The sequence below is a fragment of the Hypanus sabinus genome, chromosome 18, assembly GCF_030144855.1.
Source record: "Hypanus sabinus isolate sHypSab1 chromosome 18, sHypSab1.hap1, whole genome shotgun sequence".
Classification (NCBI taxonomy): Eukaryota; Metazoa; Chordata; class Chondrichthyes; order Myliobatiformes; family Dasyatidae; genus Hypanus; species Hypanus sabinus.
This window is the reverse complement of record NC_082723.1, coordinates 26,230,194-26,247,506: the sequence shown is the minus strand read 5'-3', so window position 1 is coordinate 26,247,506 and position 17,313 is coordinate 26,230,194. Positions and strand designations below refer to the sequence as shown.

Genomic DNA, 17,313 nt, shown 5'->3' with positions numbered 1-17,313 from the left:
GAGGGAGAGCGCGAATTCAAGCGTACAACGCAGGTTCTAAGCTTTGGATTTAAATCCAACACAAAACCCCTTATGTATAAAAAACGTGATTACATTTTAAAATAATTAAGGGGAATAAAAGTCATGGTAATGTTCCTTTTTTTAAATCAGGTCATTTTACATTCTCCCCTTCGAATAGGGTCCTGAGGCAGTTTCCGGTTCCAGGGCGAAGTTGGAGAGGCCCGGCGCTGGAACGGGGCAGTCGGCAGCCGCCGCTGATTTGAATGCGGCCGCCGGTCGAGTAGGAGGCAGGACGGCGGCTGGTGGAGGCAGGACTGGGGAAGGCAAGGAAAGGAGTCGTCCCGGTTCGCGCTCGGGCCTTGAGCCGTCACGGGGACTGGCGGGAAGGAGATGGCGAGGAACACGCTGTCCAACCGGTTCCGCAAAGTCGACATCGACGAGTACGACGAGAACAAGTTCGTGGACGAGCAGGAGGAGGCGGCCGAGCAGCAGGGCCCCGACTCCGGGGAGGTGGATGGCTTCATCAGGCAATATCCTTTACAGGGTGGCTCCGAGTTCACGGCCGGCCCCCGCGGTCCCCACCTCCCAGTTCAGTTCAGTAGGTGAGATGTTGGGGGAGCTGATCCTGCCCGTGGGGTTTGCCCTCCAGTCCCACCGGACTTGGGTCTCGGGGCAACATATCTCTGTCGGGCAATTATCAGCTGCCGAGTCGGCGACACCCGCATCCTGTGAATGAAATGCAGAGACCCGAGGTGGTGACAGCGCCTCCCGGGAACAGGGTGAATTAACCCAGGGTGTCCCCACGCCCTCACATACCTCAGGATGTCTCATTTTTTTTGGCTGGCAGGCAGGCGTGTTGCCTAACACCAGGAAGCCTCGACTCTCCCGACTTCTTGTGTCGAAAAGTAATCACTGGATAGACAAAATAAAACTCGAGTATAATCGGAGATGCCCAGCAACATTCGTGAAGGAGGTTCATGAGTCTCACTCAGAGCTGGAAGGATTTAGAAAGCAGAAATATCTTGAACAAATGCTGTCTGACGTGCAGCATTTCTTTTGTTTTAAAAGTTATTGTAAAACAAAAAACAAAGAATTCTCAACTGGATCAGACAGAAAGTTTCAGATTTCTGGTGATTCAGAACAACAACCTGTGCTGCTTGACATTTATTCAAATGTTTCACCTTTAGCGTTAAGATATAAAACGTTTTAAAATCGTGCTCTTTGTTCTACATGCACAGCTGGGCGATTAGATCCTGCTAAAGTTGGAATGGTTACGAACCTTCTTGTTGTGGACCTCCCTATTAAAGTTTGTGGTGAAATTGCCGGATTTATACAGTTGATGTAAAGGGATCGGTGAGGCGTAATGCAGTCGGAAACTGGTGTCTTAAGATGAGGTTTTACTAGCTTTACGTGTTATTTAGCTCAGGGAAGGACCCGTGAGGAATCTTTATCTTCTTGAAACAACCGATTAGGTGACCTAAGTTAAGAAGGAAAGTCTTTCGTGTTACTTGTCACAGCTTGCACTTTTCTTACCATTGTTAAGGTAAGATACCTTACCTTATTTCTCAATGAAATCTGCGGAATTCATTGCTGTGCAGGGTAAGTCATTGAGTATATTTAAACAGAAGTTGATAGGTTCTTGATTAGCCAGGGTGTCAAAAGTTAGAGAGAAGGCAGGAGAATGGGGTTGAGAGGGATGATAAATCAGATGTGGAATGGTGGAGCAGACTCTGGGCTGAATGGCCTAATTCTGCTCCTATGTCTTGTCTAATATTGATGATATTTTGCGCAGTGCTTTATAACTGAACAGATACTTTTCTACGTGGAAAATAGGAATAATCGTCAATTTTTGAGATCCTGAAAATCTGTGACCAGCATGGTTTTGCATTGAATCACTTGATAGTGGTTGGTGAAAACACAAAATCAAGGATTACTATGTATTGGGAAATTGCTGCTTGTGTAATTACTAAAATGTTACGCAACATGTTTGATGATTGACATTGCTTGTTATTCAAAGGGCATTAATTTAAATGCTGAACACGAGATTCTGCAGATGCTGGAAATCCAGAGTAACACAAATACAAGAGGAACTCAACAGGTCAGTGGAAGGGAATAAACAGTTGATATTGGGGCGAGACCAGGTCCGGATGAAGTGTCTCAAGCTGAAGCATTCCTCTCCATAGATGCTGCCTGACCTGCTGAGCTCCTCCAGCATTTTGCATGTGTTACTCATAATGTAAATACAGAGATGTTACATAGTAAAATATATAACTGATGTATGTAGCTCATTCCAGTCTTTACTCACATGTAAATTTGTACCTACAGAACAGCTTGGCTTTCTGCTGCTGATTCAGTGTTATACAGCACAGAGGGGCCATTTGGCCCATCCTGTCCATGAGATATCACTTGATCTTCCTTGACCTGTAGAAATGAACAGGTGACATGCTTAGTGCATTACATGCAGCTTTAAGGAACCCACCAGTTAACATGAAGAATCAAGCAGTCAAGGTACTTAAAGCTGATTTTTGTTTCCCCCAAAGTGTTGAAATGCTGGGAGCTATGCGATGCATATAAATGTAGCCAAAAATGCATTGGCGTGTCTTCAAGAATGTCTCTATCTTGACAAGTCTGTTGGAATTCTTGGAGGTAATAACAAGATAGACAAAGGAGAGTTGTTCGCTTGGAATTTTAGAAGCATTGTGTAAGGTGCTGCACTTGCGGCTGCTGAACAAGAGCCCATAGTATTACAAGATAGGTACTAGCGTGGATAGAAGATTGGCTAAACGAGCTGAAGGTGAAGAGTGGGAAGAAAGGGAGCCTTTTCTGATTGGCTGCTGGTGACTAGTGGAATTCCACAACGTGTGTGGTCTGCTATTTTTCACATTGTTAATAATCTGGTTGATGGCTTTGGTGCAGGTTTGAAAATAATACAAAGGTAGGTGGAGGGGTAGGTAGTGTTGATGGGGCAGACAGTCTGCAGAAGAACTTGGATAGGGCAAAGAAGTTGCAGATGGAATACAGTGTAGGAAAGTATATGGCCATGCACTTTGGTAGAAGGAAAAAAGGTATAGACTATTTTCTAAATGGGGAACAATTCAGAAAGAAGTGCAAAGGTACTTGTAAGTCTTAATGCAGGATTCCTAAAGGTTAACGTGCAGATTGTGTTGGTAGTAAGGAAGACACATACCATATTAACATCCATTCCCGAGAACCAGAATATAAAAGGTGTAATGCTGGGGCATTTATAAGGCATTGGTCAGACCACATTTGGAATATTGTGAACAGTTTTGGGCCCCTTGAGGAAAGATGTGCTGGCATTATCGAGGGTCCGGAAGAGGTAAGCGAGAATGATTCTGGGAAGGTGTTTGATGGCTCTGGGCTTGTACTCTTTGTAGTTTGGAATAACGGGGGGGGGGGGGGGGTGGAAATCTCATTGAAACTGGAATATAGAAAGGCCTAGGTAGAGTGGACATGGAGAGGATGTTTCCAATAGTGGGAACAAGGGACCAGAGGGAATTTATGATCTTAGTTGTTCATTTTACAAAGGTAAGTTTACTGTCACTGTATTTGCATTAATGCTATTAACATCTCTTGTTTTGTCATTCGTTTGAGAACTTTGGCACTAGGATGTATAGGTTAATTGATCTTGCCTTTTTGCTCTAGTTAGTACACCGCCCTGTAATATTTATCCTCAGAATTGCATAACACTTTTTAGCTCTGCCGTCCTGTACTCCTGATCCTAAGGAATTCAGTTTATGAAATTGGGAGTAACTTGAAAATCCAAAATGAACTTGTTTTTTGGGTGAGACTAGAATTTGAGGTTATGGGTTAAGGGTGAAAGGGGAACATGACAGAGAACTTCTTCACAATGGTGAAAGTGTGGAATGAGCTGCTAGTGGAAGTGGAGGATTTGAGTTCGATTTCAACATTTGGATAGGTGCATGGATGGCTATGGTCTGGATGAAAGTCGATGGGACTAGGCAGATTAATAGTTTACATAGAAAACCTACAGCACAATACAGGCCCTTTGGCCCACAAAGCTGTTCCGAACATGTCCTTTCCTTAGAACTACCTAGACTTACCCATAGCCCTCTATTTTTCTAAGCTCCATGTACCCATCCAGGAGTCTGTTAGAAGACTCTATTGTATCCACCTCCACCACTGCTGCCGGCAGCCCATTCCAAGCACTCATCACACTGAGTTTTTTTTTAAACTTACCCCTGACATCTCTCTACCTACATCCAGGCACCTTAAATCTATGCCCTGTCGTGCTAGCCATTTCAGCCCTGGGGAAAAAGCGTCTGACTATCCACAAGATCAATGCCTCTCATTATCTTGTACACCTCTATTAGGTCACCTCTCGTCCTCTGCTGCTTCAAGGAGAAAAGGCCAAGTTCACTCAACCTATTCTCAGAAGGCATGCTCCCCAATCCAGGCAACATCCTTGTAAATCTCCTCTGCACCCTTTCTATGGCTTCCACATCCTTCCTGTAGTGAGGCGACCAGAACTGAGCACAGTACTCCAAGTGGGGTCTGTGACCAGGGTCCTATATAGCTGTAACATTACCTCTTGGCTCTTAAACTCAAACCCATGATTGATGAAGGCCAATGCATCCTATGCCTTCTTAACCACAGAGTCAACCTGTGTAGCAGGTTTGAGTGTCCGATGGACTCGGACCCCAAGATCCTTCTGATCCTCCACACTGCCAAGCTTCTTACCATTAATACCATATTCTGCCATCAAATTTGACCTCCCAAAAGAACCACCTCACGCTTATCTGGGTTGAACTCCATCTGCCACTTCTCAGCCCTGTTTTGCATCCTATCAATATCCCGTTGTAACCTCTGACAGTCCTCCACACTGTCCACAACACCCCCAACCTTTGTGTCATCAGCAAATTTACTAACCTATCCTCCACTTCCTCATCCAGATCATTTATAAAAAGTTTTGGATGGTTTAGATGGACTGAAGGGCCTGTTTTGTGTTGTTGTGCTTTATTGTGACATAAATGTCATGAGACATCAGACATTGTATGATATAACTTCCTGGGGATTTGGGAGAAAATATGATTTCAAGTTTGTCAACTGAATAAGGAAAATCTGATTTAAAAAGTAAATTGCTACAGTATATTCCAAAAAAGTCCCAAAGTTTCATTTAAATTTCCATTTTTGTATGATTATCACAATTGATATGACTCATTGATATTGTTGTGAAATATTAGAACTGGAACTGTTAGATTAATCTAGATATACCACATATTTCACATTTTAATAAAATATGTAATTTTGTTTCATTCACAGGAACGGGCACAGGGAATAGTTCTCAAAGTCCTTACGTCCTTTAAAAGTAGTGAAATAGAACAGGCGGTAAAGTCATTAGATAGAAATGGTGTTGACCTTTTAATGAAATACATTTATAAAGGCTTTGAAAAACCCACAGAAAACAGCAGTGCGATATTATTGCAGTGGCATGAAAAGGTAAATCAATTCCTTTGTCTTTAATTGTATTTTTCTTTAAAAATTTTCTCCAAAATATGCTACATCTAGGAAAGACGGGAAAGATGTGGGCACTGTCACTCTGCTGCCATGTTGATAATCTTTTGCTAGATAAAATGTACATGGGGAAAGTAGGTCAAGATAAAATTAACATTACAATTTGAATAAATGTTCTTGCTGAAATTAAATGCCTGAGAGTGCATCTTGGCTGTGTGCCACAAAGGAGCACATAATCCAGCCACACTTTAATGTGGTACAGAGAGAGTCAAGACTTGTTTCATAATTTTGTAAAAAAAAGAGGAATGATAAATCTAATGATTCTTGGGCTGGGATCTTGAACCTCTTGGGACAACATTCTTAAAACAAGCACCAACAAGCATTCTATGATCACTCATTCATTCCTAACATAGAACCTCACTGTGCACAGTGGCTAGTGGTTAGCTTTACAGTATCAGCAATCCGATTGAATTCCTGCCACTACCTGTAAGGAATTCAAGCGTTCTTCCCGTGGCCGAATGGGGTTTCCTCCCACGGTCTAAAGACGTACTGGTTAGAAGGTTAATTGGTCATTGTAAATTGTCCTGTGATTAGGCTAGGGTTAAATCGGGGGATTGCTGGGTGGCGTGGCTGAAAGGGCCTCTTGTGCGCTGTATCTCAATAAATAAAAATTGAGAATTGAACCCTTTGCAAGCCACTTTGGGGATCTGAGTATGTAATTTGGTTGAATGCTGGTTTCTGAGTGGAAAGGTATCACATCAAACTAAATGTGTGAACTTGCCATATGTAGTCATACTGCTTTTAGCGTGAAACTTGAACGTTTCCTTTTTCCTCTTCATAGGCTTTAGCAGTGGGTGGAGTAGGCTGCATAGTACGAGTTCTCACTGCAAGAAAAACTGTTTGAAAAGTAATACATTCGCATGGATGGAAAGCTGCTGAAAAGTAGGAGGAAGGAACAGCGAAAGACAAATATCTGAACCCATCTTTAAAGATTAATTCATATTAAATGAAATTATTTTGAAAAAAAACTGTTGGAATGCTCTTTTTATCTTAATAGGTTGTGGTGGAAAATTTGTTACTATGTTTTGGCCAAGTATGACATGCAAGGTCTTGCACATCCTAAGTTTTTTTTGACCATTTTTGCTTTTATCTTTTGAAAATGTTTTGAAACCAAATAGTAACTAATAAAGACACATTCACACAATGGGAAAACAGTGATAAGACATTGTAGTGTTTGTGTTGTGGAGTTTTAGGGATTTTTATCCAGAATTGTTTGTGCCACGGAGTACTGGTGGACTAAGACTTCAGTGTCGGTACATGCAGTATTATGTTCCATTTCTTTGGGTCACTTCCACTTTAGTTTTTGTTTGTACAGTTAGATAGACTTAGTCTGATACGTATGGCAATATTATTAGCTGAAATGCCAGCAATGGATTCATTGTAAAGTGCCTGCTGCAAAATAAAATTGGATCTTTTTAGTGGATAGCTTTTGTATCATAATGCATCAAAAAATTGTTTGATTTGAAGGAAGCAGTGAAAAAAGCCTACTGGATGTATTAAATAATTCTATACTGGAGTAAATGTGCCCTTGGGAGTATCATGAATAATTTTGTTGGCTTAAATTTAATAATTTAAATTTGAAACAAAAAATAAGACTTTTAAACCAGGTTGGTGGTGGCCATTCTGTACTAATAATGCATTGAACTGGCACTGAAGTGCACTGCTCAGAACGTTGGCTGAGATGAGAAATAAAAATGTTAGTACAGTAGCTTTGGTCACATTTATAGAGGTGATTTTTATGACAATTGCCTCTATTCTCTATATTTGAGTGAAAAAAATGTTTACTAGAAGTTTTTCCAACAGATTCAGTGGGGAATTTTAGGAAACATTTTGCTTCAGCTGTATGTGTATTGCATTTGTAGGCATGACTTTGCTGTTCCAAAAATGTATTAAAACTATAAATTGGTTGAATTGTGTATCGTGAAAAAGGAGGACAGTGGCCTTTACATGTTTATTCCATTGAGATGATACACCTTTCTGCAAGTTCTGTATTCCTTCACTTCTTTTCAGCTATCCTGTATGCAGTTGAAATTAGCTGTACATTTAACTTCAGATGCAGAGGAAAACTTTCTGCCTTCTTTGGTAAACTTTAATCTGCCTCACCCTGCCAGTGAGGAGCGCTGCTGAACTTATACTTGTCATACTAAACTGCAAACCAGCTGGACTGGTTTCAAATCCATGTACACTGACATCAGAGAGTCCCTTTGTTTTTGTTTTAAGAGAAACCATTTCAAACATTGCTTCCCAAGCACCTGTGCTGCATGCAGGTTAATGGTGATAGCTTATCAAACCTGGTTTGAGAATGACTGGCCTCTTCTTACTTAGGAATAGCAACCAAGACTCTATACACCCTCCTTAAACCTTTGCTGTCTCCTTACACCCCATGGTTTTGATCACTCCTAATCTGCTTTGGCTTGGTGTTTTACTTTGTCCAGTTATACCAATGAAGCACCTTTGATTGTCTTTCTACATTAAAGGCACTATTAAAAATGAAAATTGTTGTCCTGGTTAAAACTTGTGCTTGAGTGTGGTGGTGCGTTAACAGCAAATGTCAGCCAATAGACTCCTAGAAAGTCCACTCATGATTCATCTCAGCTGATTGCATCATTGGTGCTTTTTTTTAAAAAAAGACTACACCACTCTTGAATGGAAATTATCCTAGTTTAGTCTTCTGGCTAAACTAATTTTTTTAAAGAAAAAATCATTTTGGCTTCACTTAGCAAAGCTTATTATGAAACACTAACCTGCACCAACAGATGGGTATGATGTGAATTTGTTTCACACCATATAGTCCTAAATTCAAAATAAATTTATTGTCAAAGTATGTATACCATTTACAAACTTGAAATTCATCTTGCAGGCAGTCACAAAATAAGGAAACAATAGAAAAAAAACCCACACAGCAAAGACTGTCAAATGTCCAATGTGTGAAAAGAAAAAGCAAATCATGCAAACAATAAATCTTCCATGCATTAGATATTTGTGAGAGCGATTAGCGTTTAACTTGATATACACACAGTAGTTACTATAGGTATCTCCTATAAAGTGGCCATTGTAGCCCATCCACTTCAAGGATTGTCATGTGTGTTCAGAAATACTCTTCTGCATGCCACTGTTGTAACATGGTTATTTGAGTTAGCTGCCTTCCTGTCAGCTTGAACCAATCTGGCTACTCACCTCTGGGCTCTCTCATTATCAAGGCTTTTTTGCCCACAATTGCTGCTCACACTGGATTTTTTTTTTGTTTGTTTGTTTTTTGGCACCATTCTCTAAATTCTAGAGACTGTGTGTTAAAATCCCAGAAGATCAGCAGTTTCTGAGATACTCAAACCTGCCTGTCTGGCACCAACAATCTTTGCACAATGAAAATCACTTAGATAATTTTTCTTCCCCTTTATGATGATTGGTCTGAATAACAATGACCATGTCTGCATACTTGTATGGATTGAGTTTCTGCCCTGTGATTGGCTGATTAGATATTTGCATTAATGAGCAAATATACCTAATAAAGTGGCCACTGAATGTATAAAGACATTATTTCCCCACATAACCAATATGGATGTACTGGAGCAGTGGAAGTCACTATATAAATAAGGGTTAAGTGAAAAGAATGGGATAACAGCACATTAATTTCAATGCTAAGACATCTGATAATCGTCACTTAAAATATGCAGCTGTAAACCCCTGAAAGACATTTGAAGAATAACTATAGTAAATCTCTGTCTTTTGATACCAAACAGGAGGCCACAAAGCCATTTACCATTCATTGAAATTATGCAGTAGTCCATTCACCTCTCATACATTACTGATTTGCTTGCTTGACAGAAATCCATTGATTTATTTTAACTGATCTGTAATCAATTACCAGTTCAAGAGGTTTCCAAACTCAATGAGCTTTGAAGGTGAAAGTGGGCTGTAATTTTCAGGCCAAGCACCATTACTCCCCCCAACGATCTCTAGAGAAAACTATTACAGTTCCCATGATGTCTTAAACTTTCACCAAAGTATTATTTGAATTTCTAAAATGTTTCAATGCCTACTACTGCCCCATTTTCAGCTGATTCCAGGCAAACTATTCTCTGTTACTCTTTTTTAAACTTATTAAAAAATTATTCTTAATTTCTTAGCTTTCCGGGATTCTCAAATTGCATTGTTCAATTCCGGCGAATTTAAAGAGTTTGTACATTAATCCCTATCAACACATGGGTTTCCTACCACAGTCCAAAGATGTACCTGTTAGTAGTTCAATTAGTCAACATAAATTGTTTTGTGATTAAGCTAAGTGGATGGGTTGCTGGGTGGTGCAGCTCATTGGGCCAAAAGGGCCTGTTCTCCTCTGTATCAATAAATAAATAATGAAAAAACAGATACAAATCCCCCATCTTCAACCTAATTTCTTTTAATGGGGACAACTAACCTGGTTTCCAATTCCACAGTGTAAGTGACCTAGTTGAAAATAAGCACAATTTCCTTTTGTGAGGTTTTGGTCTCAGCTGTTACGTGAAAAACTGATGAAGTTGAAACTCTGTATTTACACTGGTCCATCATGATATGGAATCACATCCTGGGTTGGAAATAACAACCCATTTATAGAGTCTAATCAAGTTTTTAAATAAGGTTTGAACTACAGCCAGAAACTAACATATTATTCATGATTACTAGATCAAACTGAATTTTGGAAGAAAAATTATTATTCAGATAAATGCAAGATTTTATTAAAAAATTACAACCCCCCCCCCATTGTCACAAGAAACCAGACATTTTGCATTTCACTATTCCTGTTGAAGATGAATGTGCTATTCATACAGCTTTGATGTTGACCCTTCAGTACACACTGACCAGAGCATATGACATAGGAGCAGAATTAAGTCATTTTGCCCATTGATACTGCTCTGCCATTCCATCATGTCTGACTTATTATTCCTCTCAACCTCATTCCCCCGTCTTCTCCCCATAACCTTTGATGCCCGTACAACTCAAGGAACTATCAACCACCAATTCAAATCGGCCCAATGACTTGGCCTCCACAGCAGAACGTGGCAATGAATTCCACAGGTTAACTACTGTTTGGCTAAAGAAATTCCTCCACATCTCTCATCCTGAGGCTGTGCCCTCTGGTCCTAGGCTCCTCCACTATAGGAAACATCCTCTCCACATCCACTGTATCTGGGTATTTCAATATTTGACAAGTTTCAATGAGATCCCCGCCCCATTCTTCTATAGGTCCAGAACCATCAAACGCTACTCATATATTAACCCTTTCATTCCTGTTAACCTCTGGACTTCAAGCATTCCTATACACTACTCCTACACTAATCTAATTTTCTTCACTCTACATTCTAGTCAAACCCTCATACACTCTTGAGGCAATTTAGAATGGAGAATTAACCATCCTCACATCTTTGGGATGTTGGAGGAAATTTGAGCAGCTGGAGGAAACCCACGCAGTTGTAGGGAGAACATGCAGACTCTTCACAGAAAGCACCGGAGCCATGAGGCATTAGCTCCACCACAGTTGCTTCATGTGCTACCCCTTTTAGATAATATTCAACTACTACTGGAAAAAAGTTCAAGTTAGTTTGAACTATTGATTTATGTGCATTTTTCAATAAGTTTGAAAAGAAGCTTTTGGAAGTTTGCCATTTGTACACTTAGTTATCTCAGATAATAATTTTATCCCCATTACACAGCTGAACGTGCCTTTTTACAGTAGCATAAGAAAGTAAAGTATATCATTTACCAGACAGCTTGACATGTCAAACCTTTAAAAGACACTGCAAAGTTTACCACGTCACCTGACAGTGATAGCAGCCAATCTCACATACATTAAGAACATAAATGCACATCTGAATCTTACATTTTGTTGCTAGGGCCGAATTTTTTATTATCTCGGAAGGGTGAAATTTAAATAGTAATGTCAATCCTCCCCACCCCAAACCACCATATACAGTACAACCATTACAGTAACTGCAACAGAAGTTTCAAAGAATCCAGACACAAATACTTTAAGTCTAAAGGAGTTTTAATTGGAAAGTATTGCACCTACAAATCATTCCCAAGCAAACACTGGTTAGACGGAGCAGCACTTGCTGTATCCAGTCCAGGTTTACAACATTGAGGGAGAAAAATTAGTTGTCAAGGCCAATCAACGCATGTACAAATATTACATGCCACAGCATATTTTTATACAAATAAAAGTGCATTAGTTTTCATATGACATTATATTATTTACACATGTTGCTCTTGCTTTCAATGAATGACAGGGTGAAACATCATTATTACAACAGTGATGATTTCTGCCTTGAGAAAGCTGTAAATAATTTATACATCTGGTGTGTTACAACTTTGTTCCAGTTTCTATACACAATAGCGTCCCCATTTGGAGCTATCCTGAAATGCCACATTCTTTTCTAATTTGCATTAGCCCAAGTATATGTGAATTTAACTGTACCTTTGCTTGCCCTACTTAAACCAAGCATTAAAGCCCCAGCTTCTGATTCCAGCACCATTTTCACATACTGCAATTAAAAAAACACATGATAACCCTGAAACAGCAACAACACATGGAAAGGCTCTGGGTCAGCAGTTCCTAACCTTAGTTAGGTATAAAAAGGTTGGGAACCCCTGCTCTAGGTGATGCAATGAATCAACATGGACATGTACAACTAGTGGAGAATATCTAAGAGGTATTTCATGCCCTTGTAAGGGCTACAATGATGTTTTTGGACCAGTTAGAGAAAACTGATTACAATATCAAACTTGATCTCTTCTACCATCATCTTTCATTCATTTCCCTGCTTTTATCAATTCAAATAATCCAACTGCAGATGCGCACATTGAGTATTTTGGAAAGGAGATAAACATTTGACTGTGATATCGAATTGGAAACGGTTATGAACAGCACCGCTGTCCTGTAACCAGGGGATGGAGATTCTGCCATTTTGTTTAGATTTATTCCCAACTTTATATTCTAATGCTAATAATTAAAATTATAACTTAAGAAGCTGACATTTATAAGCATTTGTTAATGTTTTCTTATGAAGGAGCATCACATGTACAAAGATGTAAGACAGTATGTCACTTCAAGCAATATTTCATTCAAATCTGTTCAGGTCTGTAATAAAGCTACAGGTCCAAAACAAAAAGTCCCTCTTGATATTACAGAATTTCAATCTGTCAATACATTTCTTCTCTGTGAATATCATTCCCCATAGGAGAACGTCTTCATCTGCATTTAACAGGTGCAGTAATATAAAGTATCAGGTACTATTAAATGTAAAATGGTAGTCCTGTATTAAAACACTGTCATAACAGTGACAGATAATATTAATAAGGATATCTTATCAATAGCTGTAGTGTTCGTACAGTGAGTTACTTCAATGGTTCTTGTCAGAGTGCACGTTCCAGACATTGCACTTGGTTCACTGCCAATGAGAGGGAGGTTGGCCTGATATTGATGGACGGACAATACCTTTAGGGACAGGCTTAGATCCAAACCAAGACATCTGCAAAGTATACAGAATAATGTTTAGGAAGCAAATCAAGGACATTTGTTGGATGAATTATTCCATGCCAATGGCCATCTGATGCATGCATCTTTTAAGCTGTCTCTCTCACTCAAATGTAAAATAACACAGAAGCTGATTTCAAAGTTGAAAGTAAACTTATTATCAAAGTTAAAAGTAAACTTATTATCAAAGTACGTATGTGTCACCATATGCTATCTCGAAATTAATTTTCCTGCAGGCACTTACAGGAAAATAAAGAAATAGAGACATAGAAAACCTACAGCACAATACAGGCCCTTCAGCCCTCAAAGTTGTGCTGAACATAACCCTACCTCAGAAATTACTAGGTTTACCCATAGCCCTCTATTTTTATAAGCTCCATCTACCTATTCAAAAGTCTCTTAAAAGACCCTATCTCCACCGTTGCCGGCAGCCCATTCCACACACTCACCACTCTCTGCATAAAAAACTTACCCCTGACATCTCCTCTGTACCTACTCCCCAGCACCTTAAACCTATGTCCTCTTGTGAAAACCATTTCAGCCCTGGGAAAAAGTCTCTGACTATCCACATGATCAATGCCTCTCATCATCTTATACTCCTCTATCAGGTCACTTCTCATCCTCCATCGCTCCAAGGAGGAAAGGCCAAGTTCACTCAACCTGTTTTCATAAGGCATGCTCCCCAATCCAGGCAACACCCTTGTAAATCTCCTCTACAATAGAAATTATATAAAGCCATACATAACAAAGACCAACAAACAACCAATGTGCAAAGGAAGATAAACTCTGCAAATAATAAAAAATGTAAATAAATAATAGTGAGAATATGAGTTGTAGAGTCTTTGAAAATGAGTCTGTAGGTTGTGGAATCAGTTCAGAGTTGTTGTGAGTAAAGTTATCCAGGTGGGTTCAGGAGCCTGTTGGTTGTAAGAGCCTGTTCCTGAACCTGCAGGTGTGGGACCTAAGGCTCCTGTACCTCTTTCCCGATGGCAACAGTGAGAACAGAGCATGGCCTGGATCATAGGGGTCCTCGATGACAGATGCTGCTTTCTTGTGGTGCAGTCCTTGTAAATGTGTTCAATGGTGGGGAGTGCTTTTCCTGAACTGCACAGGTGGAAATGATACTATGTTATTAGATGATGCTAGGGTCAGCGTGTAGATAAGGAACAGGAGAAGACTAAGAATGAGTGGAAGAAAAGCCATTGCTGGTGAACCTCTAGCCACAATTGATTGAATAAGAATCCAGTGAGTATACCTCACTAACACGAGGAAATCGGCAGATGCTGGAAATTCAAACTCACACAAAATGCTGGTGGAACGCAGCAGGCCAGGCAGCATCTATAGGAAAAAGTCCAGTTGACGTTTCGGGCTGAGACCCTTTGTCCCAGAACATCGACTGGACTTTTTCCTATAGATGCTGCCTGACCTGCTGCGTTCCACCAGCATTTTGTGTGAGTTGTTAGTATAACACCTAGTGAGGTAATGGACAGAATTATGTAGTCAACATTGTTAAAAACAGCTGACAGGTCAAGAATAACAAGAAGAACAGATGATCACATAGGCTGTCTTTACTGACTTTAATAAAAACATATTAGTTCAGTAGTTAAATTGAAAATCGGGATTTGTAGGAGGGAGATGGTTATAGTATTGGGGTGGGAGGGAGGTCATTTAAAATTGAGGTGAGCAGGTATTTCAGATGGAGGGTGGTATATCTCTGAAATTCTCTTCCCCAGAGGGTTGTTGAGGCTGGATCATTGGGGGTATTTAAAAAAAAGTAGACATATTTTTGAAACATCTGGGACTTGAGGGCTGTAGAGAATAGAAGAATAGTGCAAAGGGACTTGGGAGTTCTAGAGCAGGATCCTGTAAAGGTTACAATGCAGGTAGAGTCAGTAGTAAGACAAATAGGAGGACAAATGCAATGGTAGCATTCATTTTGAGAGGATTAGAATATAAGAGCAAAGATGTAATGCTGAGGCTTTATAAGGCATTGGTCAGACCACACTTGGAGTATTGTGAGCAGTTTTGGGCTCCTTATCTGAGAAAAGATGAGCTGGCATTGGAGACGATCCAGAGAGAGTTCAGAAGAATGATTCCAAGAATGAAAGGGTTAATGTATGAGAAGCATTTGTTGGCTCTGGGCCTATACTTGCTGGAGTTCAGAAGAATGGGGAGGGGTGAAATCTCATTGAAATCTATCAAATATTGAAAGGCCTGGATGGAGTGGACGTGGAGAGGATGTTTCCTATAGTGGGTAAATCTAGTACAAGAGAGCAGAGCCTCAGACTATAGCAATACATATGAAGAGGAACTTCTTTAGCCAGAGGGAGTGAATCTGTGGAATTTACTTCCATGGGCGGCTATGGAAGCCAAGTCATTGAGTAGATTTAAAGTGGAGGCTAATAGGTTCTTGATTAATCAGGGTATCAAATGGTCTACGAGGATACAAGACATAGGGTAAGTCTCTGGAATTCTGCTCCCCCGGAGGCTTTTTGAGGCTGGATTATTTGGTGTGTCTAAAACACTAGATCTTGGAATTGTGGACTATAGGGATTAGAAGGGGATACAGATTTTGGGGCTCATCATAAATGATCATCTTGAACAGCAGTGCAGGCTTGAGGGGCTGAGTGGCCTACTCCTGTTCCTTATTTTATTACGATCTTAATTGAAAAAGAATTCCAAGAAATGGTTCACATTTGAAAGGCTACAACAAATTCAACAACTGCAGAGGATAAGAAGCCTGGAACTGGGTGTAGTTTCCCAATGCAGGTGGGTCAATACCCATTCTTTTTTGAGAAGGGTAACGAAACAAGATTTGTGGAGGAGCAACTGTATCCAAGGGAAAAGAATGGTTAACAGTACCAATTAACTTGGAGAACCAACAAAAGCAACAATGCTATACCTTGTATTCTAAAGATTCCTTTAACATGTTCTCCTCTTCACGTGTGAAGTTTAGTAGCACTGATACAGCTTTCACCAGTTGATAGGCCTGCAACAAAACACATACTATAATTTAATACTTTTTTCAGTTATCACACCGAAAACTAATACAGAACATAGAACAGGCCCTTCAGCCCACAATGTTGTGCCTAACTAATTAACTAACTAAATGCTCAACTAATCCCTTCTGCCTTAACTGTGTCCACTTCCTACATATTCCTGACCCTTCCTATATTTTTAATTTAGAGATATATCACATAACAGGCCTTTCTATTTTCCACCAGCAGGAAAGTACTGATGGATCAGCAAGGAAAACACTAAAATAATTGCAGCAGTCACAATTCTGTGGAGTTCTTTGCCACAGACTGCTGTGGAGGCCGAGTCTTTATGTATATTTAAGGCAGAGATTGATAGATTCTTGATTGGTTAGGGCATGAAGGGGTACAGGGAGGAGGCAGGAGATTGGGGCTAAGAGAAAAATTGGATCAGTCATGATGAAATAGCAGAGCAGACTTGATGGGCCAAATGGCTTAATTTTGCACAAAAAAAAAATTCTAAATATAAGGTTTTAAAAGTTTATTCAAGATTCACTTTTTAATGCTTGAATAAATAAATCTTCCCCAGACCTTTAAGTAGGAATTCATTAAAGTACTACATTGGGCTACAATGACCACAGCAGTCAGTGTAGTTCCAGAAACATTTTGTCTCCACTATTGATCTTTCAACAAATCACTTGCCACTTGGCAAAGGAATTCCTGATCCATGTCACGTTATTGAATCTAGCCAACAAATTACAACACTCTTATGTTCAGCCTTTGATAGAACCCCCTAGATGTTTCGAGAGATTAGTATTATTTGTCACAAGTAATGATAGGCAGGTAGTCTAATAAGAACTAACAGAACTATGGACTCTATTCTTCAGTGTTACAGATTTTTATTCTGTGTTTTTTTGCCTGATCTCAGTTTGTTTTGTGCCGGAGGAAGGATTTGGGGGTCGACGTGCCTGATCCGTTTTATTAGCTTCTTTGTACAGGAGCAGAGATTTGGGGGTCGATGTGCCTTATCTGTTTTGCTTGTTCCTTGTGTGGGAGGAGGGATTTGGGGGTAGATGATCTGCTGCCTTCTTTTCTTTTCCTTTCTTGGTTTCACAGCTATCCAGAGAACTGGAGAATTTCAAGAGTTATATACTTTGATAATAAATTAACTTTTGAACATAGAATATAATATGCGGCATAGTACAGGCCTTTGACCCACAATGCTGTGGCAACCAATATAAATCAATTCCACGATCTATTCAACCCTTCCTCTTA

At 39.9% G+C, this 17,313-nt stretch overlaps 2 protein-coding genes across 7 annotated transcripts in view; one reads left to right on the top strand and one right to left on the bottom strand.

Annotated features, from left to right (window-relative positions):
* The first annotated feature begins 188 nt into the window (after positions 1–188).
* arpc5lb (actin related protein 2/3 complex, subunit 5-like, b) lies at positions 189–6,705 on the top strand. The gene is made up of 4 exons (XM_059993917.1): positions 189–531; positions 2,437–2,508; positions 5,302–5,478; positions 6,335–6,705. Exons 1-4 carry the CDS (start codon positions 391–393, stop codon positions 6,395–6,397), a joined length of 453 nt encoding a protein of 150 aa, XP_059849900.1. The 5' UTR covers positions 189–390; the 3' UTR covers positions 6,398–6,705.
* Positions 6,706–11,462: 4,757 nt separating this feature from the next.
* golga1 (golgin A1) overlaps positions 11,463–17,313 on the bottom strand; it is an 83,371-nt gene continuing 77,520 nt past the window's right edge. For 3 of the 6 annotated variants that reach the window (XM_059993913.1, XM_059993911.1, XM_059993914.1), the window contains 2 exons: positions 15,966–16,052; positions 11,464–13,058 (listed from right to left, as the gene is read on the bottom strand). In XM_059993913.1, the coding sequence (XP_059849896.1) occupies positions 12,975–13,058; positions 15,966–16,052 (171 nt within the window). In that variant the 3' untranslated portion in view covers positions 11,464–12,974. Of the gene's footprint in view, positions 13,059–15,965; positions 16,053–17,313 lie in introns of all 6 variants that reach the window. The other 3 variants (XM_059993912.1, XM_059993915.1, XM_059993916.1) reach the window with 3 other exon arrangements.

Bases quoted from the DNA above. Each gene is read 5' to 3' on its own strand.
- arpc5lb (XM_059993917.1), top strand. From the start codon at position 391: ATGGCGAGGAACACGCTGTCCAACCGGTTCCGCAAAGTCGACATCGAC. The intron at 532-2,436 runs TATCCTTTACAG...TAGAAATGAACA, and splicing joins TGGATGGCTTCATCAGGCAA to GGTGACATGCTTAGTGCATT. The intron at 5,479-6,334 runs GTAAATCAATTC...TCCTCTTCATAG, and splicing joins TATTGCAGTGGCATGAAAAG to GCTTTAGCAGTGGGTGGAGT.